Below are 19328 nucleotides of genomic sequence, written 5' to 3' on the forward strand. Positions count from 1 at the left end.
TGCCTGCATGTAACCTTGAAACCATACCGTTGTTTACTGCTAAGAACAGCGACTAGATGCCCTCGGGCTTGTGTAGTGTAGTGTTGGGTCTTCAAATAACTCAGCACGTGATGGACAGCGAGCACATTCACAAGATGGGACAGTGTGGCCGAAGGAGAAGGGTTCCAGCTTGGAATCCGGGGAAGGAGACGGTTGGAGAGAGACGGAAGATGCTCGGTGTTCATGTCCCCTTTACTGTAACCTTTTATCTATGTTAATCTACAAATATATATTAAAATAAGTCTAATAATAATAATAATAAACAGCGTAAGCTTTCTCTCCCGGATGCCCTGACTTCAGGCTTGGAGCGCTATGTAAATTGCAAAATAAATACATAAACAAAGGGGTCTTGTATAGAACTTCTGCCATTTGTGCCCTCTTGTATGTTGTGAAGTTTGGATAGCAAGTCTGAGGCATCCAATGTAGCGAAAGTCTGCATAGTTAAGCCTGGACAGAATGTTAGCTCTTGCAAAGTGGACCCTCTGTAAAGAAGTGATGTAAGGGTCAAAGTTGCGGGTCAGATACAAGTGATAGCTGCCGGATCTAACGATTGAACTTGTCATTGAAAAGAATTCCATGCCTATGGCTATGTCTATAAATTAACTATAGTTTTAGATGGGGACATAATTCAGAAGGGCAGATAAATAGAATGAGGGACCCCAAGGGGGGTGGCCCATGATGAAAACCTTCGACTGCTCACCTTTTCAGGCAGGTTTTCCAAGATTCACTTAAACTGGATTAATTTAAGGCAACTGGGGAGGGAGGGGTCACTTGCTTCTCGCGTTTCTCATATCCTCCTTGTGTCATTCTACGTACTGGGTGTCATCCGCTTAGATCTGGAACTCAGGATTGAAATTCTGGGTGATCTTTGCCAGCAGGGGCGACGACGAGCCCAGAATCACCTGCACGTCACAGGGTTGGCTAGAGCGGAATTGGCCCATTTTGACTTGGACAAATAATCTCAATCAGGGGCAGGTAGATCCAATCACACCAGACTGATCTTGAAGGAGGTCTGGAAGGACCTCATGGCCATCAATGTTGAACGCCACTGACATGTAACCAGGACTACCAGAATTCAGTGCCTTATGGTCATGACAGGAGATTTCAAAGGGGATATTGACCTCCACTTGGAGTTAGTGAAACTGTCGCAAAGAAAAGGTGTAATCTGCTCAAATCTTTTGGCACCCAAGACCAACCGGGCTGCAGCATGCAGAAATGGCTTCCGAGGAGCATGGGTGCACTCAGGAAGACTGTGCAAGACCAAGTTTCTCAAATCAAGATGAAAAAGCCCTATGGATTGAACCAGCAGATACAATTCAGCAGCTGAAATAAAAGGTTTGATAGATTTAAGAGAAAAAAAGGAAAATTATCAGGTGAAATTATCAACAGAAGTAACAAGAGGTTGAAAGAAAAAAATGTGGTCAAAAGCCGGATTTAGCCGTTGAGGGCAGAGTAAAAGAGGAAGTATCAGAAAGTGATAAACTCTGTAAGCAAGAAGTGTAAAGACGCGAAGGAGAAGAATATAAAAACAAAAGGAATTCGATTTTAGATATGTTAGGTTTGAGAACATTGGAAGCCATCAAGAGTTAATCATCACGTGTATGTGCTTTCAACGGTAGAAGTCTTAATGAGAAACGACATGCAGGTATAAGCAGGTGCCGACCCTGTTGGCAGGGGTGTTCGCATTTCTACCAATAAGACTCCTACTGGCCACATATGCAGATTGAAAATATTGTTTGTGGGGCTGGCCCCGGGGGTCATCCATAAGGCATGGTAGAGGCGCTATCTCCCACACACACTAATTCAGAAGAACCAGATGGATGTGAGAAGAGCCAGGTCAGCCTACACCCAACCATCCTTACACAACGCCTTCAATCATGTCACATGCAGCTGACAGATCCAGCACCATAGGAAACAATCATCCAGTGTGTGCTAGGCACACAGTGCCTGCAGGGTCATCGTCTGAGGGCAACAGCTGGCTCTAAGACCAGATTGCAGGAGGCTGAAATCTTTTTGTCAAGCACATGCCTACTAAATTGACACGTTTTCAGATGTCTGGGAGGTTTGATTACATTTGGGTTAGTGTGGGTCTAGAGAAGGCTTCTTCAGGAGCAACATGAGAATATTGTGTTTTAGCCCTACTAGGAATGTCCCTTCTAGGAATGATGTGCTCATCGTGACAGTCATCAGAACTTTGTGGTCTTGCAACTGCCCTGGCTTGCTTAAAAGAGTCTTTCCCCTAGCCATTGACAGGAGAAACGTATCTCTTTTTCTTCTTCTTGGACGTTGAAGCCCCACTTCATATATATACAAAGGGGTTACTGGTATGGTAACTGCAGAGTCCAACTGGGACTAGTGGTACTGACTTTTGATGCCATATTACCTTATTTCTGTTTACAAAACAGATTACCAGCTTTTTCCATTCCAATTTTGGCTTCCTCAATGCTTGGTTCCATCACCCTAGCTGTGCCCCCATAATGGTGAGCTGCTGCCAGAGATCATCGAGAGGGTCTGCAACCTTTGGCTCCCCAAATGTTTTGGACTACAACTCCCATCAGCCCTACCCAGCATAATCAATGCAGGCACATCATGGATGTCATAGTACACAACATCTGGAGAGCAATAGGCTGCAGGCCCTATGCAATATATCACAGATACCCTAATGTATGTCTTCATTGGTTGTGGTTCTGGCTTTAGGCACACTGTGGATGGTACAAAAATGTGTGTGTCATTGCATCCATCCAGGCATGGCTGATGTGATTATTGTTGACTCTTAGAAATTGATGAATATATTGGCATGAATGATTAGTCAGCACCCACTAAAATGAGTGTCACTCATCAATTACCTCTGTTTGGCCTATGCCTGGCAGGTGCATTCCTGAATTTTAGGAGGTTCATCCAGGAAACCTAAGATTAACCTTTTGAAAAAGTCATCTGAAGTTCAACCACAAGGCTTTAAAAAGGGCACATGGTTGAAGCTCCTATTCAGTTTTAGGCGGCTTTAAGAGAGACTGTGAGGCACTGCTCCAGGCAGGCTTAGGATATTTAGTTAAGGGTCAATAAACTGGAGTGCATTTAGAGTAGTTGTTGGAAGAAAGGTAGGCAGAGATAGTGAGTGACCGGAACCCATTCAAGAGAAAGATTGAGGGTTGGTTTTGCTTAGGCAGTGATGTGTGAGACTTTCAGTGATTTTAATCATTGAACAACACAGGTTCTATCAACACATTTTCAGGGGGGCGGGTGATGCACAAGTTAATGCCTGCCCCTTGTTACTAGTGGATGACACCCGTGCCATCCTGTGACACCTGAGAGGAGGAGCAGGGAATCCCTGCGTGCCACTCGAGGGAGAAGCATGCTCATCTGATTTTCCTGGGAGAGAACAGCAGTGATTCTGGAAGGTGGTTGACACACCATTCAGTGCCAATTATTTAAAGTGAGTGGACAAGACACGTGTCATCAGGTGGCACCTGGGATGGTATGATGGAAGAGTCAAGAATCCTTGAGGACAGATTATTTGAGGGCATAATCACCTGATTCTGCTGGAAACAAGCAGCAGAGGTTCATGGAGGCGGGTGCCACACCAGTCATTGTCCATTTCGTGGAGTGGATGAGACATGTGCCATTGGTTAACACCTTGGAAGAGCAGCAGAGAATTTACTGCGAGGGAGCAGCAAAGATTTGGGGAGGTGAGTGACACAGCAGTCAATGTCTGTCACTTGAAGTGAGTGGAAGAAGCACACATTATTGGGTGACAACTGAGAGGAGGAGCAGAAGGAGCAACAAATCCCTGGGCACAGCTTGTGGGAGAAGCATGATTTTGCTGGGATGGAGCAGAAGAGATTCAGGAAGGCCGGTGACAGATCAGTCGCTGTCCATCTCTTGAAACAAGTGGATAAGACACGTGTCATCAGGTGATAAATGGGAGGAGAAGTGGGGGAAGTCTGGAATCCTTGGGGATAGGTTCTGGGAGTGTGCCTCTCCCCAAGCTTCCCCCAGTGATTACTGACTCCTCTTCTCAGGTGTCACCTGATAGCATGTGCTTCAAGAGACAGACACTGACTGGTGTGTCTTTCACCTACCTGCCCAAACCACTGCTGTGCACTCCACCGCAAAATCAGGTGAGTGGCAGAGGCACACTTAACTTATTTTGCTGCAAGAGAGAACTAGAAATGTGAGGGGAAGCCTAACACTCATTTGGACATATTTAGAACACCATATCAGCACTGAAACAAGTGCGGGGCATGGGGAGACATACTTCTCAGGGTCTTCTCACGGGTGCATCTGTGCTTGTTGTGCACCCTGGGTAAGTCAAAATTGCACATAGTTGTCAATTGAAGGTATCATTCAACTAATGTTCCACACCCCTGCCATAAGTCACTCTGCGGTGCATGCACCATTATAGGAAAATGCACTGGCATTGCACCTTGGCAATGAACATCTACCGTGACCGACAGAAGAGGTGGCACATTATGTTTCATCCACTGTCTCAGGGATAGAATAGGGAAGTAAGCAGATCATATCTGCCAAAGATCAGGGAAAATCAACTGAAGGAGTGTTTGAAAAGCGGGAGGAGATTGAAAATCCAAGCTCCCTATCCGCTGGTTCAGACAGTAATGATGATGAGATGGATGATGATCAAGACAAAGATGAAGCTCCAACAGAGTCCAAACGGGAATAAGCATTAATGTTGGAAAGCAACTGCACTCGGGAGAAAGAGACAAATAACACCAAGACTGCAGAAGCTGTAGTATTAATGGAAGGGCACCCCTGCCTTATACGGTCTCTTTGAGAAACCACATTACCATCGCAGATCAGAACTCACATTACACCAGTGTGGGCCATGCCGAGCACCACCATGCCCAGCACCATTTTGCCACGTAAACACAGACTTTGTGCTAGCCCACTATGCAGCAACGAAATCTGCCCACTTGCACACCATGCTAGAAAATGATGTGCACAGGGAAGGATGGGACCAACTTGGGTACCACATCTATGCAGACTCGAATGCGGCACCACCATGCACAAACAAAAGATTTGAGGTGCATCCCTCCTCAGTCAAGCAGAATATCTCCACCAATCTACATAATTACACCTGAAAATACTTCAGCTGTATCAGTACTTGGTAGTAGGACACCAAGGTCTACCCACTGTATCTGAGTGATGCATAGCAAAGATCCCCCAATGCACCAGAGATGGGTTATGGAAGCGTTTGAGCATGGCCAAGTCCCATAACAATGCCTGTTCGATGCTAACTTGGCTAAAGTGTTGGCAAAAGATCTGTTGCCCTGGTCAATGGTGGAAAACCGTGGATTAGATGCCGTATGGCAAAATTTGATCACCACTGGGAAGTTCGCAGCCAATGTTTTCCTCTTGCAAAGCAGTACAGGAATTGTACAACAGGGTGATAGTTAGCGTGAGTTAGGTGCTAAAGCAGACAGTGGGACAAAATGTCCTTTTTATCAATGTCAAGTGAACCACTGCTCAGATCATTGACTATATGGCTGTCACAGCACACTTGGTGGCCTTTCCTTTCTCGAGCAGCTAAGGAGTCTCCCGGAATAGTTAAGGGGGAGAAGGTGTGCAAAGATTCAGCACCAGAAAACATTTTTCATGCAAGCATTTCAGAGCAGAAACCTTACAGGAATTTTCATCTGGGACAAGCTCCCAACGGCTAAGGGCCCTATAGCTTGCTTTTAGGATTTGAACAGCAGACAATGGTTCAAATGTCCTTGCCACATTATGAATTGTGAACACAACGCACCTCCCCTTCATTGTGCATGTTTGTAACCTCATGCTCACAAGCTTTATCAGTAATTGTGAGCCTGTGAAAGAAAGGGTCACTGTGGCCCAGAAGATCCGCTCCCGTTGCAGCTGGGCTTACTATGCCAAAATGTACTGTACCAACTGCAAGTATGCCAACAGTTGCCACTTCAGAACCTAAAGACCTCAATGGCTACTTTGCACACGTTAACCAGGCTACCTAAGTAGTGCAATACCATCCTCGATTACTACGCTATTCACAGTAGAGCTATCTATGTGTCTTTTTAACACTTTTCCACTTTTCTAATGTCTACTCTTCGCTACGACCTTTCCAGGAGGCCAGCAAAAGGGTTAACCATCACAAAATATCACTGACTGGAGTTCCCTTGCTGGTGTACTTCCTTGAGGTGAACCTAAATAACATGTCAAGGGCTTGCGCTTTGGCAGGTGATGTGGATACAGCACTGCTGGTGAGGGACCTGCTTTGAACTTTGTCTGGTGATCCATGGGTGGTTGGATCTAAAGGTACCATTGAATATTTGCTGGCTTCCTTCGTGGAGCCACCGTTGAAAATAAAAGTGGACGCTTTCCCCCCACGTGTCATGCAGGATAGGGACTCACAGCAAGCATCACAAGGAGGAGACACTGTGAAAATGTGCCAGAATGCTTTGATGCAGCATTTACAACATCAACTGGCAAAATAACACAGGCAGCAGGAAGAATACCAACCAGCACAACTTCTACCAGCTGCACCTGGCATGTCAAGGTCATGGAAGAAGGCGGCATCAATGGGCAGTGCATCACTGACATCTGCTAAAAGCTTTGTGAGCATTGCAGAGAGCTGCCTACAGGGAGAAGAGAATGTGGGACAGCCTCTTGAGTGACGCGAGCATCTTCAACACTGACGGCTCATCAGCAGGAACAAACAGTGGATCAGGAGCCGCACAGACGCTTGATGTCTACTACAGGACACTTCACCCACTTCAAGAGATAACGACCCATTACAGTATTGGTACAGTGCGTGGTCCCGCGAGCCAGAGGCACTTTTTCAAGTTGCCTTAGAATCATCAGGCTGCCACCCCACCAGCGTGATTTCTGAGAGCGTTTTTAGTGCTGCCAAGGCTAGTGTGTCTAATTGCAGGATGAGCATTTCAGTGCTGCATGGTGAACCATTGACATTTATATAAATGAACAAGAACCTCATTGCAGAAGACTATCTCACCATAGTCAACACAACAGCTCGGATGATGACGATGATTTGCTACTCGGTACATTAACAGTGGACTAAGGTTGTTTTGAGGTGTGTGTGGCTGTAGTAGAGTAGGGCCTCGACCAGTTTCTGTCTTACACGTGCCATTGTGTTGACTATTGTGTAAGTAATATTTCCTAATCCTGATCACACACTTGGCAGCCACTAGAATCTCCCTGTGAGGCCATTCCCTCCCTCATGACTGCCCCACTCATTCCCCCCTGCAAGCAATCTTTGTGGACCTCCTACATCTTCCTATACCACTGATTGATATGGTTTCACATTGTTGTCTTCCCTATGGTGTGGCCCTGCCCCTTCTCTTCTGGCCCCACTTGATCCTCTTCACAAAGTCTTTCACTGTGCAGAAGACCTCAGGCTTCTCCCACCTGATGGTCCTCCATGGTGGCAGGTCACAATAATCCCTCACCCAGGACCTTTTGGGCATTGTAGGGGGATCACTGCTCCCTGGTACTCCTTTTCGTCATGGCTTGGCACCTCCGCCATGGCAGGAGCAGGACGTGGCTCTTTCTCCTCTTCCATGTTCTCCTCCTCTACCTGTCCCTCACCGTCCCCTCTGCCTGCTGGTCATCGGTCCTGAGCTGCTGTGTTTTGTCTGTTTTCAGAATGATCTTCTACCTTCAGCACTTGGCATCCAGATACTATGAGTGAGACAACCTTCAGCCCTGTGGGGCACCAAGAACTTGTATCTATTTTAGCTACTTTAATTAGTTCTGAGGGGAAACCACTGTAATAGGTTTGCCACTTATATTTCCCTTTCTAGAGAGCATGGATCCACCGATGTCGGTCAAATGAATCGTTTCCTGCACTAAATGTGCAATTATCGAGTCTCTTGCCCATGTGCAATCGCGCGCATGTGTGTAGACTAACCTTGTTATTGAAGCACTTCCCAGAGTCACTACAGCAATATATCATCTAGTCCCCCCCCACATGACTCCATAGCCCTTAACTTGCAAAGAAATCTAGGTCTTTCTTAATAACATTAGAATTTGCTAGCCATTTTGGAGGTCATTCTCATCACCCTTTGTCCTTTACGCAGTGGTTACCACTTCCTCCACAACGCCCTGCGTACCCTCTGCTACTTGCTGTTCTTCCACATGGTTACTTTTGCTGCCTTTCCCTAATATTTCAAATAATTTTATAACTCTTAACTTATTTCTCCTTTGTTCAGTATACTTATATCCAGAAGGTATCCTTTTCAGAAGATATTTTCACATGTTAAGGCACTGTGTGGGTTTTTGCACTATCATTCGCAGTTTCATTCTTTGAAGATCTTCAGGCAGAATTCCCTCTGCATCTGGATCAAACGTACTCCTGAAAAACAATTGGTCATTTTTCCTTGAGGAAGTAGATCAAAACACCCATTTGGTTGTACAATTCTCAAGTTGTTGTCCTTGTCTACCTACTGCCTGTGTGTTCCACTTGTGTTTGAGTTCAATAAATATATAACTGTTGCACTTGCTGGACAGGCGCCTGCCAATAAAATGGCCAAGTAATTATAATAATTGGTTATTTATAAAACACTTAATACCCAAAGATTTCTAGGTGCATACCCAGGGATCCAACAATACTCCATGAAGTCTTGCTTCCAAGACGAGCACATCGCCCTTGAGCTATCCTCCCGAGACAATGTGGTATTTGGTCTGCCTCTAACTGCCTGTGCCCCATCCGGGCCACCTGCACATCTCCATCATGTCCGCAATTTGTTGTCAGTCAATGCCCTGGGCACCATGTTTCTCTTTCAGTCAGCCTTCTCATGAATCCTGAAACCTCTGCTTGCACCACTTACCTAACCACCTCCCGCCCTAGCATCTTGCTCTGTGCAGTGCTATGGAAATAGAAGAGGGAGCAACTCCCTTTTCTATTTCTTTTGCTCTTTCCATCTTGAGTTGTAGATTAATTTAAGGGACATATGCACAATGTAATCATGTTACTGTTTTGCCTTTAAAAAGTCTACTAGTAGCTAATAGCATTAATAGAATTAATCCTTAGTTTCTGAGGCCGACATGACCAGTAATGGCCTTGAGCCACTGCAGAAACCTCACTGTACTGGGGCCTGCCAGGCAGGAACGTCATTTGGGGGTTGTCACGGGTCACAACTGCGACCCCTGGGGGCTCACTTGCTACCCCTAAAAGATATTTTTTTTAAAATATATATATATTTTTTTTTAATGTACACTCCGAATAGGAATAAAAATAATTTGTCTTTCTAAAGGTTTATTTCAGGCACACTTCAGGAGGTGAGTCCCTAATTTAGTCTGCTCTTAAACACCTCAACTCAGCCTTTCATCCTTCTGAGGACCATAAATGAGTACCAACACTGGTTGGGTGATATTGTATGTATATTTGTTCTACATAAAGCGCTTAAGCGCAAGTGCTTTATAATAACACATCATTGTCATTTGGCCTTGGATGTCTTCTTACATTCACAGTAATTTGGTAATATGGGCCTATGCACACTGATATTAACGATACATATGGTGATCCATTTGTGTATGAAATGTATATCACATTATAGTGATATCGTGATATCGTAACCATACTTTTCGCTGTGTATGTAGGAACAATGCTATATGATGTCCCTTTCTGTTTTATCAAGGGGCGAAAGTTTGTGTTCCTTCGCTCCCTGTGACGTCACTTTGGGTTGGGTCCAATGACGTCACTTCCTCTGATGTCATCAGAGGTCAATTTATGTGTGATGTCACTTCCCCTGGCATTTTGGTGAAATTACGTACCTGCTGCCAGGCTGTGCGGACAGTCCACTACAGGCCATGTACACCCCCTTATCCAGAGATTACCATAATACCAATCGGAATGGTGCGGCCCGCTGAGATGTATCAAGAGTTTAGAGTGACGAATGGAGAAAGATCCTACGACTATGCCCATATTCACTCTCCCTTCACTGTGACAACTCTGGTGCCAAAAGAAGGAGAATGGCTGCGAAGTTGCCACACATTCTGGATTTTGTGCAAATGATTTGGCTCAGGCCAAAGCTTTTGATTTATTAAGTGAGTTGACTTTGTCCATCTTTCATATCATGAGTGACAGGGCCGCAACAACTGTCACTGTGTTTACAGATCTGAGTGAGACCAGATACTAGGATATGTTTAAAGGATTTTTATTAACCATTTTGTACAAACCAAAGCGTGGTGTGTCAGGGCGATGGTGAAACTCAACTCATGAGTCTCAACATGGCAAAAGTAAATGATAAACCAGGATATCAGTATGTTTACGCTTAGTGTCCAGGTATAAAGTGAGGGAGGGCCAGTGTCTCTGAAAAGTGGGCTCAACGTAAGTAGAGACATCCTTGCATGCTCCAAACAGGGGTTGTAAGGGAACTGTTCAGGCTCTCTCAAAGTTCGAGAAAGCTAAAGTGTCCAAAGTCTCTCCAAAACCCAAAGTAGCAAAACACAGCCTTTTTTCTTCAAGGAGGCTGTCGTAGCTATCTGCAGTCTTGGTCCACCGTTATTCGTTTTGTCCCTCGAGACTTTGTCAGGCAGCAATGTTTCCAGGGTTTCTACTGTTCGCGGCCTCTTAGGGACTCTTTCCGTTTGGCATCGCAGGGGCTTTCTGAGAGGTTGGGCCTAGGTTCAGCACTTCAGGGGTGGTTGGATGCGCCCTGGTGGTTTTGGTGGAGAAGCATGACCATACTCTATTCTCCACCCCCTTCCCATCTTGTGGTTTCCCTTGGGACCATCTCTGTCCTGTCTCCGCCTATGATATCCCACCTCCTCCATGGTGTAGTGGCACCATAACATTTCTCCTCCTGTCTCTACAAACTCATCTGGACCAGCGAGGTCCTCTGGGACTTCCCTATGCTCTGTGGCTAAGGGGATGGACCATATTTTACTCTCCTTTCCAAAATGGCCCGTTGCAACCCTCCCCCGCCCCACTCTAGCCAATGAATCCCTTTGTAACTTTCCTGATAGTATCTCTCTTCTCCTTCTGCTAAAAGCACTCCATTCTCATATGATGGCTCTACTCTTCAATACAACTCTCTCCTAAGTCTGCTCTTCAGTACTGCCTTCTTCACGTTGACTCTACTTCTCTAACTGAATATCTCCCTCCTTTCTCCTCAAGGGGACATCTCTCCCCTTCCTGCACAAACCATTATATCCCACTTTCTCCAAGATGGTATCTCCCACCTTTCGTTCGCTAACAATATAACTCTGTTGCCTCTCCAACATGATAACTCTCTGTTCACTGACCCCCTCCGCCCTTCCTCTTCCATGTGTTATCTCTCTCTTGTACAATATCTCTCATCTACTCTTGGCAGGTAATACTCCTCAATGTTCTTCCCAAGGTGGGCTGCCTGTCCTCTACACCCAAAAAATATCTCTCTCATTTAACAAAGCCAAATCTCTTCCTCCAGCAACATCTCTTTCTGTTTCCAGTAAAGCAGAATACCCCTTCTAGATTACACTCTAGCTACTAATCCTCTCCTGTAACCACACATCTCCTCCTACCAAGATCTCCCCCTCGTCTCTACTACAGACTTCTCCCTCTTTACCATACACCAGCGTCTTTTCCTTGTAGGTCTCCACGGCCAAGCTCTCCTCACCGGGGTCTCCAAGACCTGTGTCTCCCAGGGTCTGCTGCTCTCTGGTCAACTGCTCTCCACCTGCCAGCACTCACAAGCACTCGCACTGGCTGACTGGACAGGTTAGCTTCTAAAGTCTGATCTCTCCTGTCATGGGGTGGTTTTAGGGACATTAATTTCACCTAGGCTATATTGGCGGAGTCGCCTTGTGATTGAAGAATGGAGGGTTCATGTTCAGGTGGCTAGAAAGGCTTTTGGCGTACGCTTATATTTAGCCCTGCCACCATTTTGGATTTTAAACCTAGCCAAAACCTGTATATGTACTCTCCGCCCACACACTTTAAAACCCTGCTGCCGCTGCCTGCTTCAGTCTGGGTCCACTTGCCACCCATTATGTGAAATTAGTGCCAGAGAATACTCTAGTAAGACACATTTGTAACTTCTTCGTCACAGAGAAATAGCAATTCTGTAACCATTAAGATGCTGCCCTGAGCGGGAGAATGGTATTTGGCATAAGTTCCACTTTTTTTATCTTGTTCACCGAGGGATTATTTGTATTCACTCGGTCTGTGCATGTGTTCATACCGCCGGAGGATCCCTCAGCAACTCTGCCGATGGACTAAGGACTTGCATTCCCTCGCCGATGAAGGCGAGCGAAGAAGATAACATATCACGGCACATGCCAGGGGTTTCAGAAGGCTAACAATCCATTCCCTTAAGGAGGAATGGACCTTTTTCCATGAAAGGTTTTTGGGTCGGGCTGGGGGGACCTTCAGGCTCCCTCCATATGGCCAGAGCTACTTGCTTTGACTTCCTAGGTTTCTGTGGGTCTTGGGGTCACAACAGGGACCCGAAAAGGGTCTGAAGGGCATTCCTTACCCAGATGTTTTGTGAAGTGCCCCCATTATCATCTGAGTGAATCCAGTACCCCCAGGGGGCAGCATTGATACCTGTGCTCTTTCCTGCAGGGTCTGGAATGGCTGAGATGGATTCAAGCTTCAACCACTTCTGTTCGATCACAGAAAAAGCTTTAGCACTTAATGTCATGTTGAAAGCGGAAGGGGTATGGGGAGAGTGAATATAAATAAGCTGCAAACTCCAACATTTCCTAGAAGGCAGAATGTATGGGATCAAGAATTGAAGCCTAAAACGAGTCATTTACATAGTAATACAATTTAAAGGAGTGGTGTCCTGCACCTTTTTTTTTAACAATATTGAATACATCATCAGTGGTATCTTGGTGAATAACAGTAGACTATATGTACACATTTGTATGATAGGTTATTTATAACGCGCTTAATACCCAGAGGTTTCTAAGCTCAGCCCCGGGTATCGAATCCGTGTTGCTCGGTGTTGTCTTGTTTCTGAGGAGAGCATGTTGCCCCTGAGCTATCCTCTCGAGACCATTTATTTATTTATTTATTTTGCATTTGTAAGCGCACTACAGCCCACAGGCAACGAGGCGCTATAAGGAAATTTAAGAAGGCTTGCTTGAGGGTTACAGTAAGCGGCCCTAAAAGGTATATTTAAATGCATTCGGTTAGGTGCATTTGCATGGTTACAGAGAATACACATAGGTCGTTACAGTTGGTTACTAATACTCTAGTATAGGTAACAAGTGGCAAGGCAGATCTTCAACTATACAGGGTGGTACAATAGACATGCATACCTAGAAAGACGGGGGCTTTAGGTGAAGAGGTTGGTTTTTAAGGCCTTGCGGAAGGTCGAGTGTGAGTCGATTGATCTGATCTGAGCTGGGAGACTATTCCATAAGGTTGCCGCCATAGTAGGGAAGCTGGTGCCTCCTGCGCGCACTCTGCGTGTGAGCGGGACAGTGATGCGGTTGGCATAGGCTGCCCTTGAAGGTCTGGTGACTGTTTGTCTAGATATCCTTTGAGTCAGATAGGGAGGGGCTAGGTTGTGAAGACACTTATGTGTAAGGGCCAGGGTTTTGAAAACCACCCTTTCCTTGATGGGAAGCCAGTGTACCTGCCTTCTGATCCCTGAGATGTGTTCCTTGCGAGAGGTGCCTGTAGCAGCTCTTAAGGCATTATTTTGGGCAATCTGGAGTTTGGTGAGGTTTTTTTGGGAGGTTCCAATGAACAGAGCATTGCAATAGTCCAGTCTGGAGCCGATGATGGCTCTTGCAATTGAGATGCAGTTTTGGCGTGATAGGAAGGGCCTGATGGCATTGATGAGTTTGGAGTGAGATGCTGCAGAAGAGGCGATGGCATTTACCTGTCTGTTCATAGTGAGGCTGGACTCGAGATACACACCCAGTGTTTTGATAGTTTGAGAGACTTTGATGGGAATATTGTCTACGGTGAAGGATTGGTATTTGGTATCAAGTTTGCCCAATGTGGATGGGGAGCCAACAAGCAGGAGTTCAGTCTTATCACTGTTTGGACAAAGCCAGTTCTCAGCCATCCAAGATTGAATGGTGGCATAGATGCTGTTGAGTGTGTCCAGGTCCTTGGTGTAGTCACCTGACAGGGGGATGAGAACCTGTGTATCATCTGCATAGTTTGTATATGATATGCCCAGGGCGTCAAGTATTCTGAAGAGAGGTCTCGTGAAGAGGTTGTAGAATGTAGGGGCTATGCAGGAGCCCTGTGGGACTCCGCATTTGATAGGGCTGTGTGTTGCGTTGGCGGTGTCAGAGAAGACCTTCATTACCCTCTCCTGAAGGAACGAGGAGATCCAGTCACAAGCCTTGGTAGAGAACTGGGCCGAGGTCGTGAGATGGTGGCATAGCGTTTTGTGCTCGACCAGGTCGAAGGCTGCAGAGAGGTCTAGGAGCAGGAGCACCATGACCCTGAGCCTCCAAAAGGAGCACTTAAATTGATTCATGTGCCAAGCCATTGTGAAATGAATATTTGCAAACGTCTGAAAATGTTACAAATGAACACAAATGGGGTGGTGTCTGACATTGCTCCTCTGAGGCTGCAACCTGCCTGAAAGTAAAGAGAGGGGCGCATGGTATCGCTTCACCGCACAGAAGAACAATGTAAAGGCACCTGCTGTGTAAGGGTACTGACAGGCCCATGTAATCAGGAGTGTGGAAACTCCAATCTGCTTGGCATAGAGCCTGTGCATGTCATCCCTCATAGTTTACAGGCCACGTGGCCTGCAGTTGCTCTAGCCTGCGTGGCTTAAATGCTCCAGGTTGTATAACTCATTCAGTAGCGTGTGCATGTCCTGGAATATGTACACCTCACAGCATGACTCAGGCGTGTACAGTGGCAGGCTGCATATATTTGCCGTAGCCCATTTGATGCAGGTTCGGACTGTTTTATCCCGTCTGGCCTGTAGCTTGTGCCTTTAGCCCACACTGGCCTAGACTGTGCATATTGTACCCCAGGAAGCTGAAAGCATGGGCTCTAGCCAATTCCATTTCATTACATTAGTGCTAAAACCATATGTATGTCATCAGTGTAAAGGCATCGGTGCATAAGCATCAGGCTATTTTGTACACCAAACTGGGTGGAAAACTCTTTACCCCCTTTCCTTGTCTAATTTGACTCTGCCCCCTTCCTATGTGTTCAGTTCTTGTTTCCTGAAAACAAGCGATGATCCAGCACTCCAGTGTTTTTACATCGATGCTGAGACATGCCAGTGCCATGGGGCCGATGTAAAGTCATCTCACAGCACTAGCCCATATGGATGAGAGTGCATGCTGTGGAGCTGTGTGGCCTGCATTGTGTGTAAATGTGTTAGGGTATAAGTGTGCCACCCTGAAAAGCTTTCATTTGTGCATTACAGTCTAAATAACTTAGGGTTTGCTTTCCATGTGCACGCTATCCACCATCTCTGCATAGGAAAGGCACATCACTGGTTATTAGTTTAAAAAAAAACATTTTACCTGGTTTGGTCTACTGCTGGAATCTATGTGATCACTGCACCACCCGTAACTGCGCTGATGAAAATGTCGATGCCAATTACGGCCCGGCGCAGTGATTTGATAGATCACTTTGCCTGCGTCCCCCGGCCCAACCCCCCCACCACCCCACTCCACTTACCTTTACGGTGGAACACTTCTGTGTGCACCGCCTACACCCCGTTATCCCAGTGGTGTCAGTTCCTCCCACTAACGTGGGTCGGAGCTGACGCTGCAGGGTGCTTTTCTTTTTTCTTTTTTTTTTATTTGTTCTTGGTTCAATTACAAAAAATGTTGTAAGGCCTTTACAAAATATAAAAATATAGACGTAATCATATACATATTTCATTCCAGTCACATTTTGTCATTTTACAAAGTATCCTATTTACAGATCCCCTCATTTTTTTTTCATCATATATTCTTCCACTAGTTCAAATAAAATAATTAAAATAATATAAAACAGAGGACAAACAAAGAAGTTAATATTTGAGTTCCTTACAATTTACAACACTACACCATTTATAAATGCTTTTAACAAGTAAAACAAAACACCTCTTTCAAATAAAATTCATACAGTGTGACAGAATAAAGAAAAACTAAATGAGAACGGATCAAACAGCCTGAACAGATCCTGCATGTCCCCTATCGAACATTAATAGTTCCTTTTCAGTATACTTGCTAAAGCTTACCAACTCATAGATTAAGGGTTTGTGCAATCCTTCCATCAACCTGGACCATAGAAAATTGGAGAAAATCTTCATATTCAATATTGACAAATTTCAACAATCGATTTGTCCTCATGTTCTTAAAGTGAGGACAATAAAGTATGAGATGCTTCAATGTTTCAAATGTTTCATTACATCCAGGAAAGCGACATCTCAGACAGTTTTTTGTTTCACTAGATTTCCAATGCTGCGTTCTTTCCCTTGCATAGTAAAGATTGAATCTATACCATATATATGCATTTCTAGTATGGTCGCAAGGGAATAGCGTAATGTGGTCATATCGTGGGGTACGCTGTTTGACATATACACCATATTCTTTATACAATTTATAAGTCATAATTTGGTCAATTGTTACGCACCAATCCAACTCGAAAAGCTTTTTTTTAGCAAAACAGGGACGATGGAATACATCGTCTACAGTGATGTTTGCATCATTCAGTATTTGTTGCATTTTCTTTTTTTAACTTTCTTGTCCCCCGCTTACCACAATGGTAAGCGGGGACATGCCCACAACCCTCAACTCCCATTACTGTGCCCAAGGAGAGCGGGGAACACCCCCGCAATCCCTGCTCTGCTTGAGCCCAGTAATGGGAGTCCGTGTTTTGTGCGCCCCCCAAAGTCGAAGTGACTGCAGAGGCGCGGTATTGGAGTCGACTTTTTGGTAGGATTCCTACTGCTGGGATGGGCTTGGATGATGTGAGCAGCCTGACACTTGAGTTCTAGGAACTTGGAAACCAACGTTCATTGGGAGGTGAACTCCTGATGACACAAAGTAGAGCTGGGTGTCGTTGCTTCCTAGAGGTCCCCTCTGCAGCGCTTACATTTTGAGGATGGACATCACTTTGCCACAAAGAGGAGTGATTAGAGGACGTATGGTTAACTATGAGCGTGCTGAAATAAGACTGAGGCAGATAGGTTGGTTTGGCCTGGGTGATGCTTAACATGAACATCAACAGCAGTATGTGGAATTGAGGGGCCAGTGGGGACTTGACTCTCTGTATCTTCTGTGGGGCCTAACCATGCATTCCATCCTAGTGCTGACCTGACCAAATCACTGTGGATGATGACTGAGCAAATCTCCTCTATCATGTCCTCCTTACAGGAGAAGTCACGGGGAGTGCTCCGCGAGTGGTACATCCACAACCCGTACCCGTCCCCGCGAGAGAAGAGGGAGCTGGCAGAAGCCACCGGACTCACCACCACACAAGTCAGCAACTGGTTCAAAAACAGGAGGCAAAGAGACCGGGCAGCCGAGACCAAAGAAAGGTAAAAACAGCTCATCCTTGGGGGGCAAGCAGGGTGTGTGTGGGTGGGGGTGAGGTGGGGAGGAGGACTACCCCACAATCCGATCTTAAAATGAATTCCATGGATTGTGAATGCCAGCCAGAGAACCTAGGCCCTGGTTGCCCCTGGATATGCACAGGCAGGTATGGTGAGGTCCTTACTGTATATTCAGTGGGAAAGTTAGACCCAAGCCTGACAAGGTGCCTTCTTTGGGTGCCGTTCTAAAGGACATCCCAGAGTTTGAAGTGCATGGCTTCTCATTGGCTGGAGATGTGCATTCTGGGAGTCTATTGCCTTTGGAAACCCTTGGTAGTCTCTTCTCTTATATCCCCGGGGTGTGATATGTATTAAGAAGACTAGCCCGTATTCCCTTAATTTATGGACATCCCGCTAAACCAGGTTCAGGGTAGTGTTTACTAAAGATATCAGCCCCTGTGTCCTATGACAGTGCAAAGTTAAACAACGGCACTTGGCCATTTATCACTATTCCATGTATGTACATGCTTAAGTCAGTTTTGTATATTCTCAATCATACTCAAAGAATTGAAATCACACGCTGTTAAAAGCGGAGGATTATGGCTGCAGGTTTTATTGGATCAATAGAAATTATAAACAATTCTACAGCAATGACTGCAGAAACTATAATCACCATTAAGCTTTCATCTGGCCCCCACTTTTTAGTTTGGTATATTAGTTGTCGCTTGCGACATCTATAAGCCAAAACTATTGCATTGGAGTACAGATAGGGAGGAATGGCTTATGAGGAGGGACACACAGCATATAGGTGTTGTTTGTTTATGTGCCCACCCATTGAGTGCCCATGGCCATGCTAATCCTTATGACCATTTCGACCCAGTTCCTGGCCCTACCCGCCCAAAACACCTCCTCATGGTAACTCTTTGAACTTGCTTTAATCAAGCCTTACCATCAAACGTTGCACTCAAAGTGTTTGCCAATGTTTTTTCAAAGCAGTTCTCTAAGATTTAATGACTTAATTTGAGTTGTAAACCCACTACTGGTGTAATGAAAAATTCTTATCCAGGTGTGCCTTCAGCCACTCGATTTATAAGCACTATGCATGGCCTTCACTTAAGTCCTGTTAAAAACAAGCATTGGCAACGCCAACAGTTTTGGCTTGGGTTTAAGTATAAGGCATTTGCCAGGCATTGCTATTAGATGCCCTCGGACCTACATGATTTCGCTGAGTTTTTTTTCCGTAGGCAACTTCATCATATTTTTCTAAACCCATTTTTCCACTTATTGATGCCGGGGAGACCCCCTGCAGCCTTCCCCCGCATTCTCCCACCTTAATTATAACCACAACCCAACGCCCATCTATGTTTCAGGTGAAATGCCGTAAAGAAAATCGGTGAAATTGGCTGTGGAAACAAAGCTCTGCAGTAGACTACCTATACACTGCCATCAATGACCAGTTAATACCACTACGGCTGGGCCTGGCAAGTGCCTTTTCCATGCCTACACAAAAGCCCAACAAAGTAAAGAAAATATAAGCACACGGGAAACCAGGCCATTATTGGGCTACAATGAAGATGTAAATAAAACAGCCCCATCTGTACACAAAAGGCAGAAGCCCTCATCAGACACATTGCTGTTGTGTTTTCAGGAATATATGGGACGCGAAATATGTTGCAGTGGGTAAGCGGGAAGCGGCCCTTGTGTGTTTTACACAATGAAGAAAAATCGAAACGCAATCTGTAGATATGAAAAGTGGGAACCCTTTAAATCAATTTAAATGTTTCACCCTTGACATGAAACATAAATGAAACAGTAAACACATACTGCACGCATAAATAAAATGAGCGTTTCTTTTTTTTT

At 45.4% G+C, this 19328-nt stretch overlaps 1 protein-coding gene across 1 annotated transcript in view; it reads left to right on the top strand.

Moving 5' to 3' along the window:
- Nucleotides 1-19328, top strand: part of LOC138566879 (homeobox protein six1b-like) — a 132658-nt gene that overhangs the window by 82581 nt on the left and 30749 nt on the right. Inside the window, exon 2 of the mRNA XM_069644598.1 lies at nt 17311-17474. Coding sequence (XP_069500699.1) covers nt 17311-17474 — 164 coding nt within the window. The remainder of the gene's footprint in view (nt 1-17310; nt 17475-19328) is intronic.

This window comes from Ambystoma mexicanum, chromosome 2p (assembly GCF_040938575.1).
Source record: "Ambystoma mexicanum isolate Mex_15411 chromosome 2p, UKY_AmexF1_1, whole genome shotgun sequence".
Classification (NCBI taxonomy): Eukaryota; Metazoa; Chordata; class Amphibia; order Caudata; family Ambystomatidae; genus Ambystoma; species Ambystoma mexicanum.